Source organism: Balaenoptera musculus, chromosome 19 (genome assembly GCF_009873245.2).
Source record: "Balaenoptera musculus isolate JJ_BM4_2016_0621 chromosome 19, mBalMus1.pri.v3, whole genome shotgun sequence".
NCBI lineage: Eukaryota > Metazoa > Chordata > Mammalia > Artiodactyla > Balaenopteridae > Balaenoptera > Balaenoptera musculus.
Genome location: NC_045803.1, coordinates 43,548,069 through 43,572,693, shown reverse-complemented (window position 1 = coordinate 43,572,693; position 24,625 = coordinate 43,548,069). Strand labels below are relative to the sequence as shown.

Below are 24,625 nucleotides of genomic sequence, written 5' to 3'. Positions count from 1 at the left end.
TGCAGACACAGCTGATGAGCTATTTAGAGCTCACCAGAGACCTTGCGCCTTTCTATGCCGCCGAGATTACAGCTCTTTTACATCTCCAGAGGTCACTGATGCCAAGGCAAGGGAGTCAATAAATCTGATATGTTTTCATCAAAGCAGGATAAAAAGGGAGAGAGGAAAGGAGGCTGGATGAAAACTTATTACAGGAGGGTCTGAACTTTCACATGTAAAAGAATCGTGTGGGAGCTTGTTAAAATCTAGATTCCAACCAACACTGCCCAGTAGTGACAGTTGATGGAGGACGGAGGCCTGCAGCCCTTCACACCAAACACATGCACACACTCACGCATTCACATATACTCTTACAGTAAATATGTACATAATACATAATAAAGGAAAATTAATTATTTAAGCCCCTATGTCTAGATTCTTAACCAAGATCCCTTTCACAGTTTTCAGACCTATTAATGAAAAACTTTAGGAACCTAAAAGCAAATTCAATGCATTCTTCCATTTGTTGGTACCATTTCCCTGTATGACGATGGAAAATCTACAGGGATTCTAGGTGGAGGAGCTAGTTACTCAAGTCAGAAGAAATCTTAAGGCTATGCTTGGAGCAGCAGCGGCGCTCGCGGGCAGTCCTATGGTTTCACCCATTGGGTGACATCACCTTAACTCCCTGGTTTCATGCAATAGCTGGGGAGGGGGGAAAAAGTCACAGGTGATGAAGAATCGGCAAACCACAGGGGGACTCCAATGTCCTGGCTTTTCTAACCTAACGGTAGCTCTGAAGAGAGCTGCCGGTACCAGGGTGGATCCCCTTGCTGGGTTCTTTCCCCCTCCACGTCCACCACAGCACTAGCCTCTCTAGTTCACTAGTTAGCACCCTCACGTGTCAGCCCCTACGACACTGCACTGAACCTTCGGACAGTGGACAAGGGTCTCTCTGCAAACCCACACCCACCCTCGCCTCAGTCTCTCCCTCTCCACACGCTCATCTCTCCTCTCTCTGAGCTTCCCGTGACGCGCGCCATTTCATATACATCGTGTGTGCCACAAAGGCTGCGCGCTCACTGTGGAGAGCAGACGCCATGCTTCTGGCAGGCCTCGTGCAAGGCGATGTGTGCACGGCACCGGGCACACATGAGAACGGCAAAGCCTGCATTGACTTAGGCACGGTTCCCAAGCTGGCCCTCATTCCAGCAAAATAAAATAAACACTGGGGGATTATTAAAGGGTGTGGTAGGCCCTCCCCGTGCCAACTAGCACACACTCTCCCAGGGGGCTCCACAACACGCTGGAATAAGGAACGCTGGCTGAGGACACAGGGCAGGACGGCACACTCACAGACGGAGCCCTGGGTACACCACGTAACGGTCCCTGCTCCAAACACCAAAGGGTATCAGGCTGGCCCTCCTGGGCCCCCAAGATTAGTGCTATTCTGACACATGATCTCGCAGTGACCAGCTTTCATCTGGAACCCTTTCCCAAGGCCCAAACTAAATTCTCCCACCTGAGATTTCTAAGTAACAGGAGCACAGCCGGCAAGGCCAACGTGAAGCATCGCCTTAGAATCACTGGCTCCACTGCTGTAAAGATAAACTGGGCAGAAGAGAAATGAGTGGTCATTATCGAGCCTGGAAAAACCCTAAGTTCTGAAATCTGTCTACCTCGATGGCACACAACAATTTCTCCAACCTAACACCGTCACTATGCAGTTTACCTAGGTTGGTGGATGACAGTTTTTGTATTACGAAATATACAGTGTAAACCAAAGAATATATTAAATATATAGTCAGTTGAAAAAAGAATAATAAAATGAACACCCAAGACCAAGAAATAGCATCCCCCATACCCAGAAGCTTTCACTGTGCTTTTTCCTCATTAAACCCACCAGTGACAACCATCCTCCTGAATTCAGGGTTAATTAGCATTCCCTTCCAATTTTTATAGTTTTACCACCTATGAAGGTATCCATAAAAAATACATGGTTTCAATTTACATTTTTGAACTTCACATAAATGACATCATACTATATATTTTTTCTGTGATCTGCTGCTCTTGTTCAACACTATGTTTCTGAGATTCTACCACAATGATGCAACTATCTTTCCTCCATTTTTGTTATGGGACAGCATTTCAGTGTAGGACTAAACAACGATGTACGATATTAACTCTTTCTTTACTCAGCCAGACCCACCGACTGTATACTAACGTGGTCTGTCTGCTAATAAATTTATGCCATGGGTGGCGATCCCATGCTGGCTTCCATGTGGCAGCTCAGATGGCAAAACAACTAGAGATGTTTCACCTGATGATCCCTAAATAGTGAGAAAGATCCCAGTAAGAGACGGAGCTTTGAGGCCTTGTTTAGCAAGCACATGGTAGCTTTGCTGGATGAGCTTGGGTAGATGAACCTTTAAGATAAAACTCTTACACGGTTCCAGTTCTATGGCTTTATAAAGCAGGGGAAGGAGAGGAAAAGGCTGCTTTCACATTGTAATCTTCACCTTCACGGGCACATCAGAGCACCTTTGATCATGGAGAATAGCACCGAAGTCCAAGAAAAACCTACCATTCAGACGGCGAAAGCTAAATATTTAGTCTGGGAGGCGGCAAGCAGAAGCCCGTCATTCTCTCTGCCACAGGAAACCAAGGACAGTGGAGGACTGTCCTTGAATCCTGAAGGTTAGATTCACCACCCTCCTAACTACAGTCTCCTGGACGGGAATGCTTCAGTAATGCCGTGTTTCCCAGGTTTGGGTGTGGGGATGTGGGGCGCAAAAGACAGTCTCCAGATGCAACTCCCGGCCACCTTCACTGAGCACTCCCAGTGTGCAAGGCCCTCAGACTGACAGAACTCATCTCAGTTAATTCCTACAATGACCCTGTGAGGCAGGCGATGTCCCCATTTCCCGCTTGAAAAAAATTAGAGGCTGAGCATTTCAGTGACTTGTCCAATATTGTATAGCAAGTAAATGACAGGCCAGGATTCAATCTACATCTGATTCCAGAGCCTCACACTCATCCAGCAGACTACTCTGCTACCCACTGTGTGCACAGTGACCTTCGTAAATGCGGCAGCAATGGGGAAAGGGGGTTCTTAAGGATGCAGGAGAGACTGCCTTTGGGCCATACATCCAAAAGTGTTTGCTGCTGAATGGCAGCAGGTTCCATGCGAACACACAATAAATACTTAGATGGCAGAGGCCTGTGAAAATTCAGAGGCCATGCATGGAAAATGCTGCAGTAGCTGGGCAGGCGGAGGAGGACTCCCACACGGCTTCAGCTACCTAGAAGGCAATCTGCCCGCTAACAATTAACTAGCATTGAACGTCCGCCACGTGTTATGGGCAAAAATGCGCCCGATTTTCTGTTGAAGTCTGCCTGCTGCTGTAACACTCAAGAATCCTCAACACAAACATCAGCAAAGAAGGGCTATCCAGACATGTAAAGTTCAAGGTCTATCAACTAGAGAACTTCAGAGAGCAACAAATAGGTCAAGAACTTAAGTCCAAACGTTAAGAGCTGAACACTGCCCTCCAGCCCCAAATTAAGTGACATCAGTTGTGTTTGACACCAATTTTCCAAGTCAGCTAAAAGACCAAGATGGTAGTTACTAACACCAGAGCTAAGAAGGCATCATTCTCAGAGTGAATGTCTGAGGTGTTCCTCTCCACCAGCTACTCACCATTGAAGAGATTTTCTTTTCTCTAGCTCTGGGTGCCAATCATGCCTTTGCTGATATAAGATTTGCCAGTTATATCGTTGGTCCTTACCCTGTGAGAGTCAACTACTTATCTCAACCTTCAAATCACTCTTCTCTGTGACTCACTAGATGACTAGTCTTCATGGTATGAGGTAATTAAGACCTTTGCAGAGGCTTGGAGAAAAGACGACAGGCAAATAGCACCTCTGCTTCTAATGATGCTATAGACAAAAGATCCAAACATCCAACCCTCTCTTGTTCCTGACGCCTGCCAAGCATCAAGACCTCACAAACCCTCAAAACAACCAAATCCAGAGAGGCTGAAGGCTGTCCTCAGAGGGATCTTTCCAGATGCTGTGGGTATTGGCTAAAATATGCTTTGTTTCTTAAAGCATTATTCCCCCACTGCCCGGGGTCTGTTTGGGAGGATTTTTACCAGTTATTCGCCTACTCTCTGCAGATACAAACTACATTCCGTATGATTCTTTTCCTTAAAATTTCCTTAAAATGTCTGGGGATTTTGTACATTGTAATAAACAATAAAACAGGTTCCCGGGACTTCCCTGGTGGTGCAGTGGTTAAGAATCTGCCTGTCAATGCAGGGGACACAGGTTCGAGCCCTGGTCCGGGAAGATCCCACATGCCACAGAGCAACTAAGCCCGTGCACCACAACTACTGAGCCTGCGCTCTAGAGCCCGCGAGCCACAACACTACTGAGTCCGTGTGCCACAACTGCTGAAGCCCGCGCACCTAGAGCCCGTGCTCTGCAACAAGAGAAGCCACCGCAATGAGAAGCCTGCGCACCGCAACGAAGAGTAGCCCCCGCTTGCCACAACTAGAGAAAGCCCATGCACACAGCAACGAAGACCCAACGCAGCCAAAAATAAATAAATAAATAAATAAATAAATAAATAAATAAATAAATAAATAAATAAATAAATAAATAAATAAATTTATTTTTTTAAAAAAAAGCAGGTTCCCAACCTCCTCCCCATCTCTCAAATACACTTAAAACTATTCCTCTGCCTGGGAATTCAGTGACCGTGGAGAGGAGTTTGCACCATTAACGCAGGTATAAGATGGGAATGTCGGTAAATAAAATTAAGTCATTTGGGATGTATATAACAAGTATAATACAGGTCAGACTCTGTGTGCAGGAGGTCTTAACTAACACTCCAAAGGGAATCATGGATCACCCCCGCAAATAGAAATGTACAGACAGAAAATTTCACATACAAGGAACCACTGCTCTAAGTGTTCCTATGTGCATCCTGGAAGGATAACTGTGGCTACCGTACCTGATGCATAAAAAGCCGTCAAGCTCTGTTCAACAGTTCCTCTCAGCCAAATAACCAACTGAGTCAGTCCCAACCTTTCTCAAGGCACCCTTGACCCTTCCGAGAATCCTGAGTTTTGTATTCCTCCCCGGGCCATCTTAACATACTTGTAAGTCTTATAAGTCAGTTATAAGCTTTCTGGAAATTTCCAACCGTTTCTAACATAAATTGTTCCTCGCCGTTTCCCAACATGTTTTCAAGAGCTCTAAGCAACTTCCAGGTTCCTCCTCATTCACAAGGAGGGAGGTGTCTTACCGGGATCTCCCACCAAAGCAGTTTGTGCTGGGGGGCTGGTGCCGGCTCTCTGGAGTGACAGCCGTCCCGCTGGATTCTCTCGAAGGTGGCTGTGAACCTGGAAAAGGGATCCATCACAAAAAAGACAGACACGTTGAGAAGCTCGCACCTCTGTCTGAGATGTGGGTACAGGAACGGCGCTAACTGCATGTTTTACAGTTACCCACCCCAGGGGGACACCAACGGTCCAGCAAGCTGCAGCATGACAAGGACAGGGACGGCTGGGCGAGGTCTGATCGGGGCTGCGGAACAGAGGGGCTCAAACCTGGGAAGCAGCTCTTCTTCCCCAAGACCTTCAAGAATGTCTAAGGCACTTACAAGCGTGTTGCCTTATATGTTAAACGAACCACACCCCGCGAGACAGAGGATAGATGCTGGCCCTGCAAAGTGGAGGCAAGGAATTGGGGCATCTCTCCACATCGCAGCAACCAGAGGGCTTTTAAAAAGCCAAATCAGATTCGATCCAAATCAAATCATGACACTCTCCTGATTAAAAACCCCTCGACAGCTTTCTACTTCTTAGGTTGAGGTTCACAATCCTTACCAAGGTCTTCGAGGCTGTGTGATCTGACTGGCCTCACCTCCCAGCCCTCTCCTTCTCGCTCCCCACGATCCAGCTGCCCTGGCTGCCTCTGTACCCACTGCAGGCCACGCTCGCTCCCACCTCAGAGCCTTTGCATGTGAGACCCCTCCACCTCTTACTCAGCCACCCCTATACCCCACACCCCCCCGCCTTGGCCTGTCCAACCTCCTCATACTCCAGCAGGACTCAGTTTCCTCAGGGAAGCCTTCCCTGGCCCCCCAATTTAGATGAGATTCCCCCTCAAGTAAAGGAATCTCACACCACCCAGTACTCTTCCTTCATAGGTTTGTTCACAGTTACAGTTATATAATTATTTCTGTGTTTACTCATTTGATATCTAACATCCCCTGCCCCTGCCAAGTAGATCACAAGCTCTAGGGAGTAGAGACCGTGTGAATTTTGCCCCTGCCGTCTGGCTAGCACCCAGTCCAAGAGCTAGTACATACCAGGTGCTCAACTGTGGATGTATGTGCTGAATGAGTGAATGATGCAGGTTTTTCTAGATGCACCAAAAGTACCCCAAGCACCATGCAGGCCAGTTGAGGGAGGATTCTCAGACGTCAAGGCCCATCCAATCACTGAGATTCCACTCAAATGCCCTTCAGATAGAATTCAAACCCCACCCACTGAAGCTACAGAAAGCCTGCTTGGGGCCTGGAAGGTGCCATAGTTACATCACGCTTAACAAGAAAAATTATGGAGAAAGCCAACCCGTTTTGGACCTCAGACTTCATGAAGTAATTTCCTGCTAGATCCAAAAGTGACTAATTTCAAACTAGATGAAAAGAAACAAACCGCCCACATTCAGGACAGAGCAGGAGACACTCTCCAATTTCCCCGCTTCTTGCCTGTATTCAGCTAGTGTGAATCTCTGAGACACACAGTTCCCCTTTTCCAACCAAGACCGTCTCATAAAAGACATTCTCAAGCTCTCCAGGAAGTTTAACTGGATTGGGAAGAAGATAAACGGGCCCAAGTAACATTTAATAAAGATGTTTCATTTTACAAAGTCCGTGTGGGATGAAAACATGTGTTTCTCTGCTCTAGAACCAAAACAACAACACGCTTACAAAGGCTTGGTATTTATTTTGGTCCTTTAACAGAAAACAGTCCTTGAAAAATCATGTCCTGATTGTGATCCATGATGCTAAGAAGAGTCAGGGCTGACTGTGCAGTACCCGAACCCAGGTACCTGGTAGAGAACAAGATCTGGGCACCTCCTCTGCCCCGCCCTGCCCCGCCCTGCCCCATCCAGGCACAGCCCTGGGGAGCAGGGCGGCACTCACCATCCGTCACGGCGCTGCCATTAGGCACGCTTCCCAGATCAACAGTCGGCCCGTCCAGGAAAATTGTCAGCTCACCACCCGAGACAACACCGCCTTTGTTCTCTGTCTGCAGGTTCAGGGTCAGCTGTGTGTTCTCCACTGTTGGACACAAAAAGCAACATGGATGGACAAAAGCAAATGCACAACGAGTTCAGATTCTGTAAGTTATAAGCTCCCACTTCACCGACTCTGGCTTCCCTGGCAACTTTTTTCTACATCTTCAAACTTGTCTTGTGGCATGGAAAAAGGAACGGGAAGGAATATGCCTAATTGTCACCGCTGTATCAGGCTGGTGGGGAAGGCTGTGCTCATTTTTTTCTAAACATTTTATATCGTTAGGTTCACCAGGTAATTTCTACTTTATTTATTTGTTTGCTTATACCTGCAGGACTGTAAGAAAAGAATAAGAGATATTGACGGCATACAGAGGAAGAAAGCATTTACAAATAGCATCCCCCCACCCATAGGAAGAGGGGTGGCAAAAAGAATCGAAACAGGGGCTTCCCTGGTGGCGCAGTGGTTGAGAGTCTGCCTGCCAATGCAGGGGACACGGGTTCGAGCCCTGGTCTGGGAAAATCCCACATGCCGCGGAGCAACTAAGCCCATGAGCCACAATTGCTGAGCCTGCGCGTCTGGAGCCTGTGCTCCGCAACGGGAGAGGCCACGATAGTGAGAGGCCTGCGCACCGCGATGAAGAGTGGCCCCCACTTGCCGCAACTAGAGAAAGCTCTCACACAGAAACGAAGACCCAACACAGCCATAAATAAATAAATAAATAAATAAAATTAAAAAAAAAAAAAAAAAAGAAACGAAACAGGTCAGGAGACCCTAAGGAAACGTTATCAGGAGTCATCTCTAGATAAAGGATTTCAGGGACTTATTATTTGGGCTAAAAATTGTTTTTTAATTTTCAATCCGGAATGTTTCACTTTGAAATAAGGTGGAAAAAAGTTTAAAACAACAAAAGTTCAGTACAAGCAAGTCAGCCCCATAGTTACACGGTCCTGGGTAAGTCCCACAAGGAGAGACTAGTCAACACCTGGCTCCACCAGTGAGGTGAGAAGGCAGCTCAGAGTCACCCAGCCCCTGGAACACTAGGCAAATTCAGCCCTGTGGGCGAACAAGAAACAGAACTAACTGGCGCGAGGCAGAAGCACCAAACCCTAGGCGGGCTGGAAACTGCTGCACACACACCCCTGACCCCACCCACCAAGCCTGCCACACCGAATGGCCTCCGTCCAGTTACTGCTGAGGACCCATAGCCTCCAGTTCAGAGCCGTTCAATAATTACCAAGAAAGAGCAGCGTTTATGAGGATTTCCAAAGAGTATGCAGCCCTTCCATGCCACCCCACATCTTACAAAGCCAGACCAGGAAAGTGCCACATATTCCAACCTCCTTCCCCACCCACACTATCCATCAAACCGCCACTTCATTTTCTCTCTTAGTTGCTACTGTATTATTATAAGCTGGTTTTCTAGAACAAGGCAGGGTATGTATAAATAACTACCTCCATGAGACAACCTCCCCTCACCAAAAAAAGTCTGCCCTGCATCTCTCCAAGAAACAGACACAGCCCTTTAAGAACCTAGCAAAAAAAAAAAAAGTCTCGATCAATTCAAGGATCTACTATAATAAGGTAGAAACCAGTTTTCCCTCAGGTTTTCAAGCTCTTGAAGCATCTCTCCCTCCCCTTAACCTTTCTTCCGTGTGATGGATCTCTCCAAATCCTTTTGAGTCTGCTTTCAGTCAGTTTTACTAAGGGGCTTGGTGAGTTTCAAATATTTCTATAAAAGAACACTTGTAATCTGAAAACTAGCTCCTTCAAAAGTCCAAGAGAGGGAAAGAACTGAGGCCTTTCAACCAGCACCACATGCCCGCCATGCAGATGAGCCACCTTGGAAATGGATCCTCCAGCCCTGGTCTAGCTCTCAGATGACTGCGGCCCAGCCAATGTATCGAGTGCAACCTCGTGGAAGATCCCAGGCCAGACTGCCCAGCTAAGCCGCTCCCAAAACCTGACTCACCAAAACTATGAGGTAATAAATGCTTATTTATTTATTTTTCTAAAGTCAAGGAGCACCTCCCTACTCTATCATACCGAGATCCAGGGTATAAGTCCCTAGCAGGCAGGAAAGCACAGAGGTCGAGGGCGGGTACCAGTCAGACAGACTGCATTCAAATCTCAGTTCTATCTAGTAGTATGCAGTACTACACAAATAACTTAACTTGAGCACTGGTCTCTCCACCTTGCAAAACAGGAGCAGTAAGAACACACTGTTCAGGGAACACATGTAATGAATTAAACAGCACCTGATAAGTTCCCAATAAACTGTCATTTTTTTTTTTTTTTTTTTTTTTATTTATGACTGTGTTGAGTCTTCGTTTCTGTGTGAGGGCTTTCTCTAGTTGCGGCAAGTGGGGACCACTCTTCATCGCGGTGCGCGGGCCTCTCACCATCGCGGCCTCTCTTGTTGCGGAGCACAGGCTCCAGACGCGCAGGCTCAGTAATTGTGGCTCACGGGCCCAGTTGCTCCGTGGCATGTGGGATCTTCCCAGACCAGGGCTCGAACCCGTGTCCCCTGCATTGGCAGGCAGATTCTCAACCACTGCGCCACCAGGGAAGCCCTAAACTGTCATTTTTATTATCTCCCTGTTGACTCTCCTGTTTTTAGGCTGAAAAATCCTGATTTCTCTCAATCTAATTTGTTCATTGTATACTTGCTCTTCTCCTGACCTTTCCAAGCCTTTTTCAGCTTTCGACAACAAACTCCAAGGTCAGCAAAAATCTTCCAAGATCACCCACATACCTATCACAAGGACGTATGGTCCTCTCGTCTTGTACCTAGGACACTTCCTAAAGGTGTCCGGTACACCACTCTCAGGAACATGCCGGCATGAGAATTCTAGAAGGGCTCCTTAATTCCCTTCTTGATATCTCAAAGCCCATCACTTTACAAAGGGAGTGTGGGTACCTTTCCCCTCCTTTCTGGAAGAATGATAATGTTCAACAGGAAGCTGGAAGAGCCCAAGGCCTCTCGCTGCTAATTTCAACCTCCTAACAGCCACGCCGCCATGGTCCTCCAACAAAGCCAGGGGCAGAGCCCACATTTTCCCCTCCATGGTCTCAACTCAAAGCTCCAGCTCAGCTCTTCTGTCTGGTTTACCTGCTCATCATTACCAGCAGAGTCATTATATACATATAGGCTTGGAAGTTACCTGGCAACTCTTGGAGACACATCTGACCTTCGAAAAGAGCCAGTGACGGGGGAGGTTTTTTTTTTTTTTTTCTTTAAACTAAGCTTTTGAGAACATAACCCTCTACTGTTCTATTTACTTAAAAGAGAAACAGTTCAGAGAGACCTCTATGCATCACTTCGATCGTAACCAAGTGATCGAAGTCAGCATCACTAAGAACAAGACAACCCAACACCCACATGCTTCCTGACATGACACAGGATGAAGTACACAACATCACTTTTAAAGTCTTCTTGCAAAAGCATTTAACCTGAATCCAATCAAGCCTCTAAACCTCCTTCCCAGTTTACATGAAATAAGGGGATAGAGGAATAAATTCAGTGATACCACAAGGAAGCAATCAGACCAACCCAGAATATGGGACATCCATACGGTAACCATCACAAACTCCTGGAAAAGTCAATGTCATTAAATAAATTTAAAAGGGGAGCGGGGCCAGGCAGGAAGAAGACTCTTTTAGATTTAAAGGAACATAAGTACCAAATGCCTTGTGTGAATTTTGACGAAACCTTGGTTTGAAAAATACATTCTTGGGACGATTGGAGAAATTTGCATCCAGACTGGATAGTGAATGATGTCTGAAATTACTGTTGATTTTCTTAGGTTCAGTAATGGTACTGTGGCTGTATTTAGGTATGGTCTCATTCTCGGGAGATCCAAGAGTATATTATAATGATACCTGCACTTATTCTCAAACTGTTTTGTAGGAGAATAGGCTGAAGTTTTCAGGAGTGACGTGTCATGATGTCTGCAGTTTACCTTCAAATGGTTCAGGAAGAAACACACACACACACCCACAGGCTCACACATACAGGTAAAACAAATGTAGCAAAATCTTAAGAAGTGTTGGCTCTCGGTGAAGGGCATTTGGGCATTCATTGTGTTATTCTTTCGACTCTTTTGTATGTTGGAAAATTGCATGATAAAACATTGGGAAAGGGTTGTTTTTTTTTTTTAATTGGCAAGGCTATTAAAGAATTAAACCTCTGAGAATAGAACACTCTATTATTCTCTTAAAAAACAAAAACAAAAAGAACACACCTGAGCCAGGGGAGCACTACAGTGCATAACGGGACTAAAGAAACCATCAGCTAATTGAGTGACAGACTTGAGCATACAGGGGAGGCTGAAAGGAGCAAGTGTGGCTGGAAAACATATACTGGAATCTGAGCTATAAATAGCAGCATTAGCCACCTCTCCTCTGGGGCCCTTGGGTTTCACTGCAGCAACGCCATCAACTCTACAAAGGGCCTTTCTCTTGCACCAGGTCTTCCCCCGCCTTTTCAGGCACTGCTCAAAAATCAAGAAGCTGATGAAAACATGGGTGTAGTAAGTCAAGTTCCAGAACTAGAACCAGGTTGAGCGTAGGAGGCTCACCAACCTCCCTCCACCTCATCCGGCCCTGCCCCATCTGTAATCATGCAGTCCACACGTGCGTAGCGAGCACAGACTCTTCTGGTCAGTGAGATTCAACAGGCACAGAACAGACAAAAAGCTGTGCCCCTGGGTGTTTATATTCTAGTTGGGGCAAACAGACACTAGGCAGTGTTTTTTGTTTTTCAAGTAAATTGCATAATCTGTTAGTGGCAAATGCAGTAGAAAAAAAAATGAAAGGAGGGGAAGGGATGAAGAACGCTAGAGGTGGGAGGAGGGTCTGGGGTGGTGAGAAAGTCTCACCAGGAAAGTGACAACAGAGCAAAGACTTAGAGAAGGATGAGGCAGGGGAGCCACGTAAGTATCTGGAGGAAGGATACTCTAGGCAGAGAGAGAATAAGACACAGAGGCCCCAGATGGGGGCACGCCTGGCAGATCTGAGGAATGGCAGGGAGGTCAGTGTGGCTGGAGTGGATGAGGAAAGAGAGGAGCAGGAGATGAGGGTGGTAGGAAACTGGAAGCTCACAAGGAAGGCCTTGGAGCACTGGCATGGTCGCTGGCGTTTACTCGGCGGGAGACTGGGAGCCACTGGAGGCTCGTGAGCAAGGAAGGGACGTGACTTCTGTTGCAGCGCAGTCACTCCAGCTGCAGGAGGAGCAAGAGATGAAGCAGACAAGACCAGGGAGGAAGTCACTGCAGTATTCCAGGCGGGAGCAGCTGGTGGCTTGGGCCAGGCGATGGCAGTGTCATCCAGGAGCAGGGTAGCAGAAGGGAGACTCACCCTTTTCCCCCTTTCCAGCACGTGTTAGGAAAGCCCCATGGCTCCCCACCGAGCACACTGGTCAGTCCCCACAGGCCCACCGGGCTCTTGGAATCAAAGCTTTGGGCAAATCATAGGCAGGGGCTGCAAAAAGCACAAACGTAGAGCATGGCTGGGGGAAGTCAGATTCAATTACGACCAAGTGGAACATATATAATGAAAATATTCCGATGGCAAGAGACTTTAGTTCCTCCGAAAAAGCGAAAGTCCTGAGCTCATGCTAACTTCAGCAAATGTCCTTCTTCTCTTCTAAGTACCCACTGGTTACCAATACCTTGTTACGCTACTTTATGGAGGTCAACATACAGCGGTAGGGTTGGAGATTAGAAGCTAGGGGAAAAGAATTAGGAAAATCCTCAAGGACTGTGCCAGGAGATCCCTTTAAAAGCCGGCACACCAGAAGAGACAAGAAGACATAGCGTGCTTCCTCGTGGAAATACACACCACCTCATTAAAAAGAAAAAGATAAGAACCTGGATCAGATCAAGTCTCTAGATCTAGATCTCAACAGGTATGAGATTACAAGAAACACAGAGGGACAGAGGAACATGTTAAAACACATTTCAGGGACAGAAACAGCAAAACCCAATATGTGGGAAACTACAGGACAAACTGTCCAGTTTCTTCAACAATGAATTGTAAGGGATAAAAAGAGGAAGGAGAACATATTGGTTAAAAGAGACTTAAGAAGAAATTCCCTGGCAGTCCAGTGGTTAGGATTCCGAGCTTTCACCGCCAAGGGCCCGGGTTCCATCCCTGGTTGCAGGGGGAGGGGGAGGGACTTAAGAGACTTATCAATCCTGTTTGGATCCTGATTCAAACAAACCAATGGTGGGGGGAAAATAATTTTGAAGACAGCTGGGGAAACGTTAAAAACTCTCTGAATATTTGATGAGATTAAATAATTACCATTAAGCTTCTCAGGTATGAAGCTGGTATCATGCTTATGGTTTTTAAGAGCCCTTATCTTTAAGAGATCCATACTGAAATATTTGTAAATGAAACGTGTCTGAGATTTATGTGAAAATAACCCCATGGAGGATGGGGTGGGAATGGCCACCTGTAGCCCGCTGTGGATCTGAGTGATGGGCACATAGGGGTTCATGGACTATTCTTTCTACTTTTGTGTATTTTGACATTTTCCATAATAGCTTTTCTTTTTCAAGCCAGCATACCTAAAGAACAAGCAGTGACTGTAAACTAAAAAACTTACACAAATTCAATGTTACATACACATTTTGAAATATGAAAAGGTAGAAAATATACAATCCAGCTGCTTAGGGAGTAGCTCCGACAGTTATTTTCCCTTACTTCAAAGCCTCAGATTTGCAAGTGGCTTCAGTTAATAATTTCCTATTGGGAAGAGTTGTTACGTGCAACAGGGATGAGTAATATTTTTCTAAGACTTACTTTTTCCCTTTCCTGACATGGACTTTTTAATATGTTGTTTGCATATGGTACCAATAAGTATAGATAAATAGGGCATGGAAGCTGCCTTCCTCATTCCGACAGAAGAAAAAAACTACATAAACCAGAACTGCCAAACTGTGCCCCTATAATGCAATTCAGTTAAGTCCAGAAGCCCTGCCTGGACAGTTTCAATGCAGTGTATGAAGGAACTTTCTGCTTTAGAATCTTCTGTCATCACTGTCCTTCCCTGCTCTCACACCACCAAAATGTATGTGCATGTATACGCTTATATCTTTTAAGAGAAAAAAAAATTTTCTTCCTAACTCAGAATACAAATGTAAGGATTTACCTGGAAATTTGAGAAAAACAAAACAGGACACAAAGTAGGATACTTTTAAGGGAGACCAAGTGCTCTCGGGCCAAAAGTCTCAGAAGCCCGAGGAAGATGTGATTGATTTGGCCTTAACAGAGCTGTTCAGTGGAACAAACAAACCTCCTTCTTCCGGCCTCCTTCTGCCCTCAATCCCATAGGCCCATCAAAAGAAAGTGAAAATAAACAGGGCATTCATTAACAGGTCAGTGTTCATTCTACACGTAGCTGTGAAACACTGGTGCACAGAGGAACGGAACCGGAGGAAATTCCAGAAGGGCAGAGAGTAAACAGTCTCCTTTCCCTTCCCTGGCTCCCCGTTAACGCAGACACACACAGGCTGGAGGCTACCCCAGCTTTAAAGAGAACACTCTTTCACGTTCCCTTCGCAGTAAAGAAAGCCACAGGCTTCCAGGATTTACTGTTACGATGTCTCTTTGGCTTCCAACCTTAGCCAGAGCCTAACAAGAGAAAGCCTCTTCTACCAAGCTAGAAGCAGGTTGTAGACACTGGAATTCTTGTTGGGGTACCAAGGTTGACTCTGCTTCACCCACCTTCCCTCGGCCCCCATCACTCAAGCCTTGGCAGAGTCTTCCCAGAACACATGGTGTAAGGAAGCGTCTACCTTGGCCTTGAAGCTTCTTCTGTAGGCTGCTGCTGGGAATCAACTCCAAATTAAAGTCTTGGCTGGGGCTTCCCTGGTGGTGCAGTGGTTAAGAATCCGCCTGCCAAAGCAGGGGACACGGGTTCAAGCCCTGGTCCGGGAAGATCCCACATGCCGCGGAGCAACTAAGCCCATGCGCCACAACTACTGAGTCTATGCTCTAGAGCCCGCGTGCCACTACTACTGAGCCCGGGCACTGCAACTACTGAAGCCCGCGCGCCTAGAGCCTGTGCTCCGCAACAAGAGAAGCCACCGCAATGAGAAGCCGCACACCACAACGAAGAGTAGCCCCCGCTCGCCACAACTAGAGAAAGCTCGCGTGCAGCAACAAAGACCCAACACAGCCAAAAATAAATAAATAAATAAAAGTTTAAAGTCTTGTTTGACTGAGAGTTGCATTAACTCCTCTAAAAATGAAAAGAGCTTCATTTTACAAAGCCAGTTTGTAAACTTTTATTTTTCTCCTTTTTTTCTTGTGCATTCATTCAAGAAGCATTTTCTGGGCATCCCTTATGTGCCTGACACTGTGCTAGAAGATGGGTTATAATGAAGAAGGAAAATAGACATAGTCTCTGCTTTTAGGAACCCCACAAGTCAGTGGGAGAAACAGAAGTAACTAAATAATGTCACAAAGAAATGTAAAGTTGCAACTGTGAAACAGATTTCATGCAAGAGACCTTACGGTCCCATCAGTGCTGGACATTTGGCCTGGTCAGGGCATCAGGAAAAGTTTCCTGAGGAACTGAAAGCTCAACTGTGATCTGAAGTTTGAGGCAAAGAGCTAGCACGTTGCGGGGTGAAGCAGGTTGGGGAAGAAGACCAGTCAGAGAGGCAGGAGGAAAGTCAGAAAGGAGTCCTGAGAAGGCAGGAAAGGGTGGGCTCCAAAGCATGGATGGGGAGTCTGCCCTTCACATGGGAGGAAGAGGGACGGCTTGCCTCCAACCACAAGAATGATGGAGGAGAGATTAGGCACATGCATCCTCGTGTCAGTACATGACAGATTCGTCAGTCATGATCGTCCTTATTTCTCTTGATTCAGGGTCCCAGTGTTCTACAGTCCAAACCCCTGCAGCTACACATGCTTTTCTTCATTTACAAAAAAAAAAAAAAAAATGCACTGACATAGACACTTCAGAACTGGCTATTCACCTGAGTCATCTATCTAATGAGGTACATTATAGACAAAGAGTCCCTCTTGAATCAAGTGAGGGTCCCCTTCACATAGGAAACGAAAAAAAGCCTCATCTGTCTTGGTGAAACTCACTGTCTGTAAAGCTATAGCCTATTTTTAAAGTGATTTAGAGGAAATAAATACAGATCTGGGAAAGTTGCATCTTTAGGATAAACTGTCAGTTCACATTAATTACTGCGGCCTTGTCATTAGCGTTCCTCTATCCCAAGGCGGGGGTGGTCCTCATCACCCATTAATTCAGAGGATTCGTAGACTAGGCCCATCTGAGCAGCTTATCCATTCTCTGCGCCCTCAGGGAACCTCGGTGACTATACCACCTCTCCCCCTTGCACAGAATTGAGGACGTGTTTGTAAACACAGCAGAGAAAGGCTTTCAATGAACAAACCTCCTTTTCAATGGTCTCGGAATAGCGAAATCCAGGAGCCCAGCTACAAGAGTGCTTTCATGGTTAAGGTTCTGCTTTTAAACAAATCAGCAGAGTGGAGGAATTGGATGAAGGTAGTCAAAAAGCACAAACTTCCAGTTGTAAGATAAAGAAGGACCAAGGATGTGATGGACAGCGTGGTGACTACAGTTAACACTGCTGTATGATCTACTGGAAAGATGCAAAGACAGGAAATCCTAAAAGTTCTCATCACAAGAAAAAAGCACATTTTTTTTCCTTTATTCTTTTTGTATCTATCTGAGATGATGAAGGTTAACTAAACTTACTGTGGTAATCACTTCACAATAAAAAAAATTCCCCCTTTTAAAAAATGGCTTTTGAAAAATTACAAATTTCAAATGAGTGAAATATTATGTCACAATTAAGATTTGGATTAATGATTATGAAGAGTGAACAACGTGGAATATCATTTACACTACAATGTTAATTCTAAAAAAAACAAGAACATGAAGTTATAAAAAGCACCCTATTATTAAAACCCTGTAAAAATAAGTATGTAAAGGGGCAAAGAAATAAATGAGGCAGAGAAAATAAGTTGTGTTTGAAGAGTCAGATTATGAAATAAAGGTTTCACTTTTTAAATTTCCATTATCTGCACAGTGAATATGTATTTTTTCTCAATTTCCAATATCAGTTACACATGTATACAGAAGTGTTTACAAATGAAATGACATGATACCTAAGATTTGCTTTCAAATACATCCCCAAAAAGTGGGGGCTAGAGATGAAAGACAACTGGACACGTGGTCCTCATTGTTCAAAGTGGGTAATGGATACAGGATGATTCAGTCATTATATGATTCTCTCTACTTTTATTTATCTTTGAAACTTTCTATAATAAAAAGTTTAAATATTTCCCCATTTATGCTATATAATATTTGCTCCACAATAAATAACATTAACTTACAATTTTTTAAACAAAATGCTTATTATAAAAAATTCAAGCAGAAATTCAAAATATGAAAAAAAGAAATTCAAAATATGATGTAAGCACATACATTCCAAACCGTTTCCCCATGACATAGGTCACTGTCGTCAACTTTGTATGAAGTCATCAGACTTGCAAACACCAGCACAAAAACACACGTATAAACTACACATGCAAAAGTGAATTCACCCTGGGCCCACAAGTTGTGCCCTTTGACTTGTAAAGTATCCTAAGAATCTTTAAAAATATATCCAGAAGCAATCTATCTGTTGAGGAGGGTTTTAGGATTGAGGGAGCAGCACGTTCTAAGGGAATTCAGCCTTTACCACAATGTCCCCGGCTCCAAAAGAATGAATTCATGTAATACACGTGGAAATAAACATGAATCAGTTAGTTAAGAGCGGGAGGGAGGGAAGACACAGACATCATATTCTGAGAACTGTGTGCCTTGCTGTCCTGTACATAATAAACAGCATCCCCCAGGCCGGGCCTGACGCCAAGGTGAAAATCTCCGCTCTGTACCTGACCGTGGCACTGACCGCACCACGCGTGTAACTGTGGCACTCTTACTCTGATCCAGGATCGCTTTCCCTCCCAACTCACCACTCTCCTACAAGAGTAGGTCTCCTGCTCTAAGAAAAATGCTCCTAGAAACCCAGAAGACCGAAGGAAAAGAGGAAATCATGTACTCCGATGAGCTAAAACGAGGTCTGATCTTCGTATGACCCCAGCAGCCGCGGTGTCTCCCCTGAAGAACCTGGGAGACTGGACGGGCAGGCAGGCGGGAGCCAGTCTCAGGGAACTGGCACAAGGAAGAGGCCCCGTCATCACATGCAATGCTTCAGGGTTGGTTTTTTTTCTGGCAAGCGGAAGGAAACTGCTCATATCCAGGCAACAGTCTCATTTTCCTATCTCCAGACTGAGATGTGCTGGGAGTGTAAATGACACACCAGATCTCATATGTTAAAATGATAACATTTGGTATATATTGGACTAAAGAAAATAGATCACTAAAACGAATTTCCCGTTTATTTCTGTTTTTACTTTCTCTAATGTGGCTACTAGAAAACTTTAAATTGTGTCTGTGGCTCACATCACATTTCTACCGGACAGCGCTGCTTGGGCGCCTCCTCCCTGCCGTTTTTGGTCATAATCTTGAGCAGCTGTCTGCCCAGGCCCGGCCGGTCCCGGGGGCCTTCTCTGTGTAACTTGACTGAACTAAGCTTTTTCCTGCCTCCAAGCTTCCTTCAGCCTGGAACGCTTTTCTCCTTGTTGGCCTGGACAATCGCTTGTCATCCTTCTGCAGTCCTGGTGTCACTTCCTCGGGGAAGCCTTCCTTGACACCCCCTGACCCCAGTCTAGGTTAAGTCCTGAATGATATACTCCCAGAGCACCCTGCACTTTCCTCCATCGTATCTGTCACAACTGGAACAGTCTGCACCAGTTATCTGTCCAACGTCTGTCCGCTTTCCTCTCTAGATCCTAAATTCCGAGACTGTCTGCCTTAGTTCACGGCTGCATCTCCGGCATCTAGCCCAGTGCTCAAAGGGATTTACTGTGCAAATGCTGGTAAATAAACTTCACACCCACCCTGCCCCCACCCCCGACCCCGCCGCAGGCCCCTCTCACAACCCTAAGAAAATGCCCGATAGAAAAGAAGGACATTTCCTGTCACACAAAACCCTGATCCAACACTGACAAATTCATAAGTCTAAAAAGAAAAAAAAAAGAAAGAAAGAAAGAAAAGAGGGGAAAACTGTCGGATCAAATACTATGGATTAAAATGCAAAAGTTTTCAATATACCATTAGAAAAAGAAAAAGGGGGACAGCCTCAGCCGGCGTTCGTGTTTTGAGGGGTGGAATCACTCTTTGTTCAAATAGGCATTCCCACGAGGCTGACGGCCCTCCAAAGCCAGTAAGTTTACAGAACACTCTGGAGGCGGCCTTAAACCCCAGGCCACACTGAGGCAGCCACGTACAGGGGATGGCTTTCCTGACAGAAAGCTTTTCTTCTTTTTTCAAGTGAGGTTTCACAAGGCAGCCTCTCAGCCGGTGACACAGAGAGCAGGTCTGTTTTACCCTGCGTTGCAGGGGCCTGTGTGTTTACTTTCGAGACTGCTGGCTAAAAGGACCTTTTCTTTCGACCAGCTCTCCACTGACACCAAAGCCGCGAGCTGGGACCAGCTGTAACTTTGAGAAGCTGGGGGTCTGGGGTCAGGGGAGGGGGTGGCTGTTGGCTTCTTCAGAAATTCCTTGAGGTTCTGGCTTGGCCGTATCTGCCTGAGGTGCACAATGATGGAAAGCAACACACAGGGAGCTTTTCAGAGACTATTAAAGATGGTTTTAAATCCCAATGCCTGGCATGTGGTGCCAATCAAGGAAACAGTAGTCACTGATACAACTGCAACTGGATGGAGGTAAAATGAAACAAAGGCTTGCATTTGGAGGCTGGGGACAGATTCTGCCTGATGCCTCCCCAGAGAGGGCACCCAGCACTACCCTGGTCCTACCTCTGCCTCAGCGGTCAGCCACGACACTGGCCACAAAAACCACAGTCACATAAAAAGATGTTCATCCTCACTAATCGAATTAAATATGTATATTATATATATACTAATATCATATTATTACATTACATTGTATAATATCATATTATGTCATGCTATATATTATATTATATTATATTATATTATATTATATTATATTATATTATATTATATTATATTATTAGTATCTTCTTTGTGTTCTGGGCACAGGAGTGAGGAGATGTACAAGAGTTAACAAAAACCAAACAGTGCCTGCCCCCATGGAGCTCACATTCTAGTTGTAGAGGCAAATAAGTCAGATAAATAAACAAAATATATATATACTATATGGGGATACTGCTAAAAAGAAAATAAAGCAGGGAAAGGAATAGGGAATGTTGTGCAGGGAGGAACTGAAATTAAGGTGGTTTGGTCAGGGCCACATGTATGACTCCATTTGTATAAAGTGTCCAGAAAAGGCAAATCTACAGAGACAGGAAGCAGCTTAGTGGTTGCCAGGGGCTGGGGGCGGGAACAGGAGCTAAGTGAGCAGGAGGGATCTTACTGAGGTGGTGGGAAAGTTCACGGTGATGTTGCACACCTTGGTAAAATTTAAAAAAAAACAATCACTGAATTGATCAAGGAAGCCCTCACTGAGGTGACATCTGAGTGGGCTGGAAGGGAGTGAGGGAGAAAGGCAGGAGGACACACAAGGAGGAAATATTTTGGGAAGAAGGTCAGGGCGGTGCAAAGGCCCTGAGGCAAGAGCAGCCGTGGGCTGGAGGAAGAGCGCACAGGCCTGTGGGCAGAAGGCGGTTTGGTGAGGGTGGAATGATTGAGATGGGGTAACAGAGAGGTGACAGAAAGATCAGGGAAGGCTTTTTAGGCCGTTTGGGAAGGACTTCAGTTTTTACTTTTAGTGAGAAAGGCAGCCACTGGAGGAGTGATGTGATTTGACTTATGGGTTGGATCATTCTGGCTGCTGGGCTCAAAAATGAAGTGTAGGGAGACAAAGGCAGATGATGCGGGGAGACCAGTTAGGAGGCCTTTGCCTCCTGAGTCGAGAAGTGGTGGTGAGGTGGACACGGGTGACGGCAGCGGTCAGGGTGAGAGACAGTCAGTTCCTCGAAGGCATCTTGAAGGTAATGAGGGCAGGACATGTTGATGGACCGAGCGTGTGTCGTAACAGAGAGAGTGGCGTCAAGGAGGACACCCAGGTTTTCAGCCTGAGCAACACCAAATCTCCATCTCCGCTGCCTGAGATGGAAAGCTGATAGCTCAGCTTTTAACATGTTAATTCCAGGATGCTGATTGGACATCTAGAAACAGGGTCTCAGGTTGCCCGGAGAAAGGTCCAGGGTGCAAGTCATAGGTGAACGGACCAAATTTAAAGCCGTGAGGCTGGATGAGATCGTGAAAGGAAGAGGTATAAATTAACAAGTGGATGCAGGACTAAGCCAACTTGGGGTATCCCAATGCTTCTGGACCAGCGAGGAGAAAACCAGCAAAGGAGACTGGAAAAAAGTGACTGGAAAGATAGAACACCAGCCGGGCGTGGTGTCCTGAAAACCAAGTGAAAAGAGTAGGTCAAGGAGGAGGGATGGATTCCTTGTATCCAGTCTGCAAGGCAAGTGAGTTGGAAATGAGAACTGACCCTGGATGGAGTCACACGGAGGTGACCGGAGACCTGGTACAGCATTTGCAGCAAGGCAGCAAGGACAAAAGGTTACCCAGGAGTTCCTCAAGAAGGAAAGGGAGAGGAGAAAAGAAAAGAGATGCAAATTAAAATAACAAAGAGAAATCACTGTCGCGGCCGAACAGACTGGCAGAGGTTAAAAGAGTAGCAATGCCCAGCGCCACTGGGGGTAAGGGAAACAAGTACACGTGCACACACACAGTGGGTTGTGTGAACGGGTCCAGTCTTTGCAGCAGACCCAGGCCACGGATATCACAAAACTTGCAGCGTGCCTGCCTTTTGACCCAGCAATGCATGCCTAGGAATTTACTACCCTAAGGGAAAAAAAGGACAGGAGAACAAAGATATCATTACAAGAATTTACTGAAAAGTCTTCCTTGTAGTAGTAAAGACGCAGAAACGGCCAACAATAAAAGATCTGTTAAACTATGGTGCATTCATACCAAAAAAATGCTGTTGTAGCCATTAAAAGGATCTAGTTTCATTGAGGTAGAAAAACTGGGTGGAAAAAAAGCAAGTTATAAAGCAATATGTAGAGTGAGTTCCCAGTTTGGGGAAAAAGTTAGACACTCACACATACATATATATATATTATATATATATATAAAATATATATATATGATTGACATACCCCCAAAAAGCTGAGTTGATATATAACAAAATATTAACTGGGTTAGCTCTGAATAAAAAAATTTCCATGTACCTTCTCAATTTTGCTGTGAACCCTAAAATTGCTCTAAAAAACTGTCTTTAAAAAATGCATACATTCATTGGAGTTCATAATAACAGAACAAGATCTGCTAGCTTTGTGGGGGGAAAAAGAAGAATTTCCAGTGATTTTTAAACTTCTCCTTCTTTGGAAGGCAGTATATGCAGAGGGTGCAGGCAAAGGCCCTGAGACCAAAAAGGCCTGGGTTAAATCCCAACTCTGCCACCACCTACTATGTGATCTTGGGAAAGTTACATAACATCTGCCTATTTCCTCATCAAAGGGGATGGCAGTACAACCTACATTATAGGTATGCAGGAGGATTAAATGGAAAGAATAGATATAGACATAGATAGATAGGTAGATAGAGATCAAGAATTCAGAATAATGCCTGGTACATACTTAGCACTCCCAATGTTCTTTGTCTTTTTTTTCAATAAGCATAAAACAACAATAATAATCAGAAAAATAACAGTAACATTTTCGGTTTTAGGAGCATACGTTGCTTTTATTATCAGAAAAAATATTAATAGTCAGCCTCCCCCGCCACATATCCACATGCTCCATATTCTCAGATACAACCAAGTGTGGATCAAAAATATTCAGGAAAAAAAAAATTCCAGAAAATTCCCAAAAGCAAACTTTGAACTTGCTGTGCTCCAGCAACTATTTACAAAGCACTTACATTGTATTGGGTATTATAGGTAATCTAGAGATAATTTAAAGTATACGGGGGTATGTACATAGGTAATATGCAAATATTATGCTATTTTATATAAGGGACTTGAGCATCTGCGGATTGTGGTATGGGGGGTGGGGGGGTCGCATCCCAGAGATACAATTATACTATTTTCAATTTGGGGAGCAAGAGAGAATTTCTCAGAAATCTTCTGTGAGTATTCCATGAGACTGAAATAACTAGGTCTTAGTGGTTTACCAGGTTCATAAAAGTAACTACTTGGCTATGCAGAACTGGTTTGGCCATTCTCCCATCAGGCCTAATCAAGGCACTGGAGTTTGTAGCTATGCCCTAAATAATAGCTCCCTACCAGCTTACAGGACTGTCACATCCTTCCTTTCACTTTTGTCTCTTGCCCGCTTCCTCCTCATCTGAAGAAACAGTGAATAATTTCTCAAACTTAAATTTAAAATTGTTTTTAACTTAGGAGCAATTTTTAAAAATTTTCTCTCTTCTCCCTCTGACTCAGGTTCCAAGGATCAGTGGTTTATTTCTCTTTCAGTTGAAAAACTGGAAAAACAGTGTGGTGTTTACTTTAAAATAAATGCATGCACTGTCTGTCAGGCCTGCCTCCTTGAGATGCATGGCCCACCCACCAGAACACTCCATCCTCATGGAAGAGGGAGGGAGGTGGTGCAGCCCTCGTGACTGGCCTATCTGTTCTTGGAACATAAAGTGCAGTAACAACCCTCTGCTTATAAGATTTTTAAATAAATAGGGAGCTGTTTGCTTTTTCTCCCTCTCTCATTTTTTTTTTTTTTTTTATATCTGGGAGACACACATGGGGAAAGAAAACAGACACGCATAGAAAACGAAGAGCATAAGCAAAAAGCTTTTCGAAGGTACTTCATTTTTCACAGTGGTCTGAGTACAGCAATTCTCTAACCGCCTCCTGTGCGTATAGAAATGAGTAAATATGTGGATGACGGTGAGAGCCAGGGTTCTCGTGTGGAAAGGAGGAAAGTTAGGAAGAACTCTGTGGGGTTGAATTAGAATTGGAGATTTCAGCATAAACTCATCACCTTGAATATACAGACACAGAATAGATATTTATGTGTGTGTGTGTATACATAAAGTCTTTCAGGAAAAATGAAGGCTCAAGAGCCAAGAAAGTTTTGAAGAAAAAGAGCAGTGAGGGGACTTCCCTGGTGGTCCAGTGGTAAAGAATCCGCCTTCCAATGCAGGGGACACAGGTTCAATCCCTGGTTGGGGAACTAAGATCCCACATTCCGCGGGGCAACTAAGCCTGCACGCCAG

General features: G+C 45.1%; 1 protein-coding gene across 1 annotated transcript in view; it reads right to left on the bottom strand.

The window, feature by feature from the left end:
* The window catches only part of WWP2 (WW domain containing E3 ubiquitin protein ligase 2), a 147,039-nt gene that overhangs the window by 79,213 nt on the left and 43,201 nt on the right, over positions 1-24,625 (bottom strand). Inside the window, exons 5-6 of the mRNA XM_036833378.1 lie at positions 7,199-7,336; positions 5,291-5,387 (exon numbers count right to left, since the gene is read on the bottom strand). Coding sequence (XP_036689273.1) covers positions 5,291-5,387; positions 7,199-7,336 — 235 coding nt within the window. The remainder of the gene's footprint in view (positions 1-5,290; positions 5,388-7,198; positions 7,337-24,625) is intronic.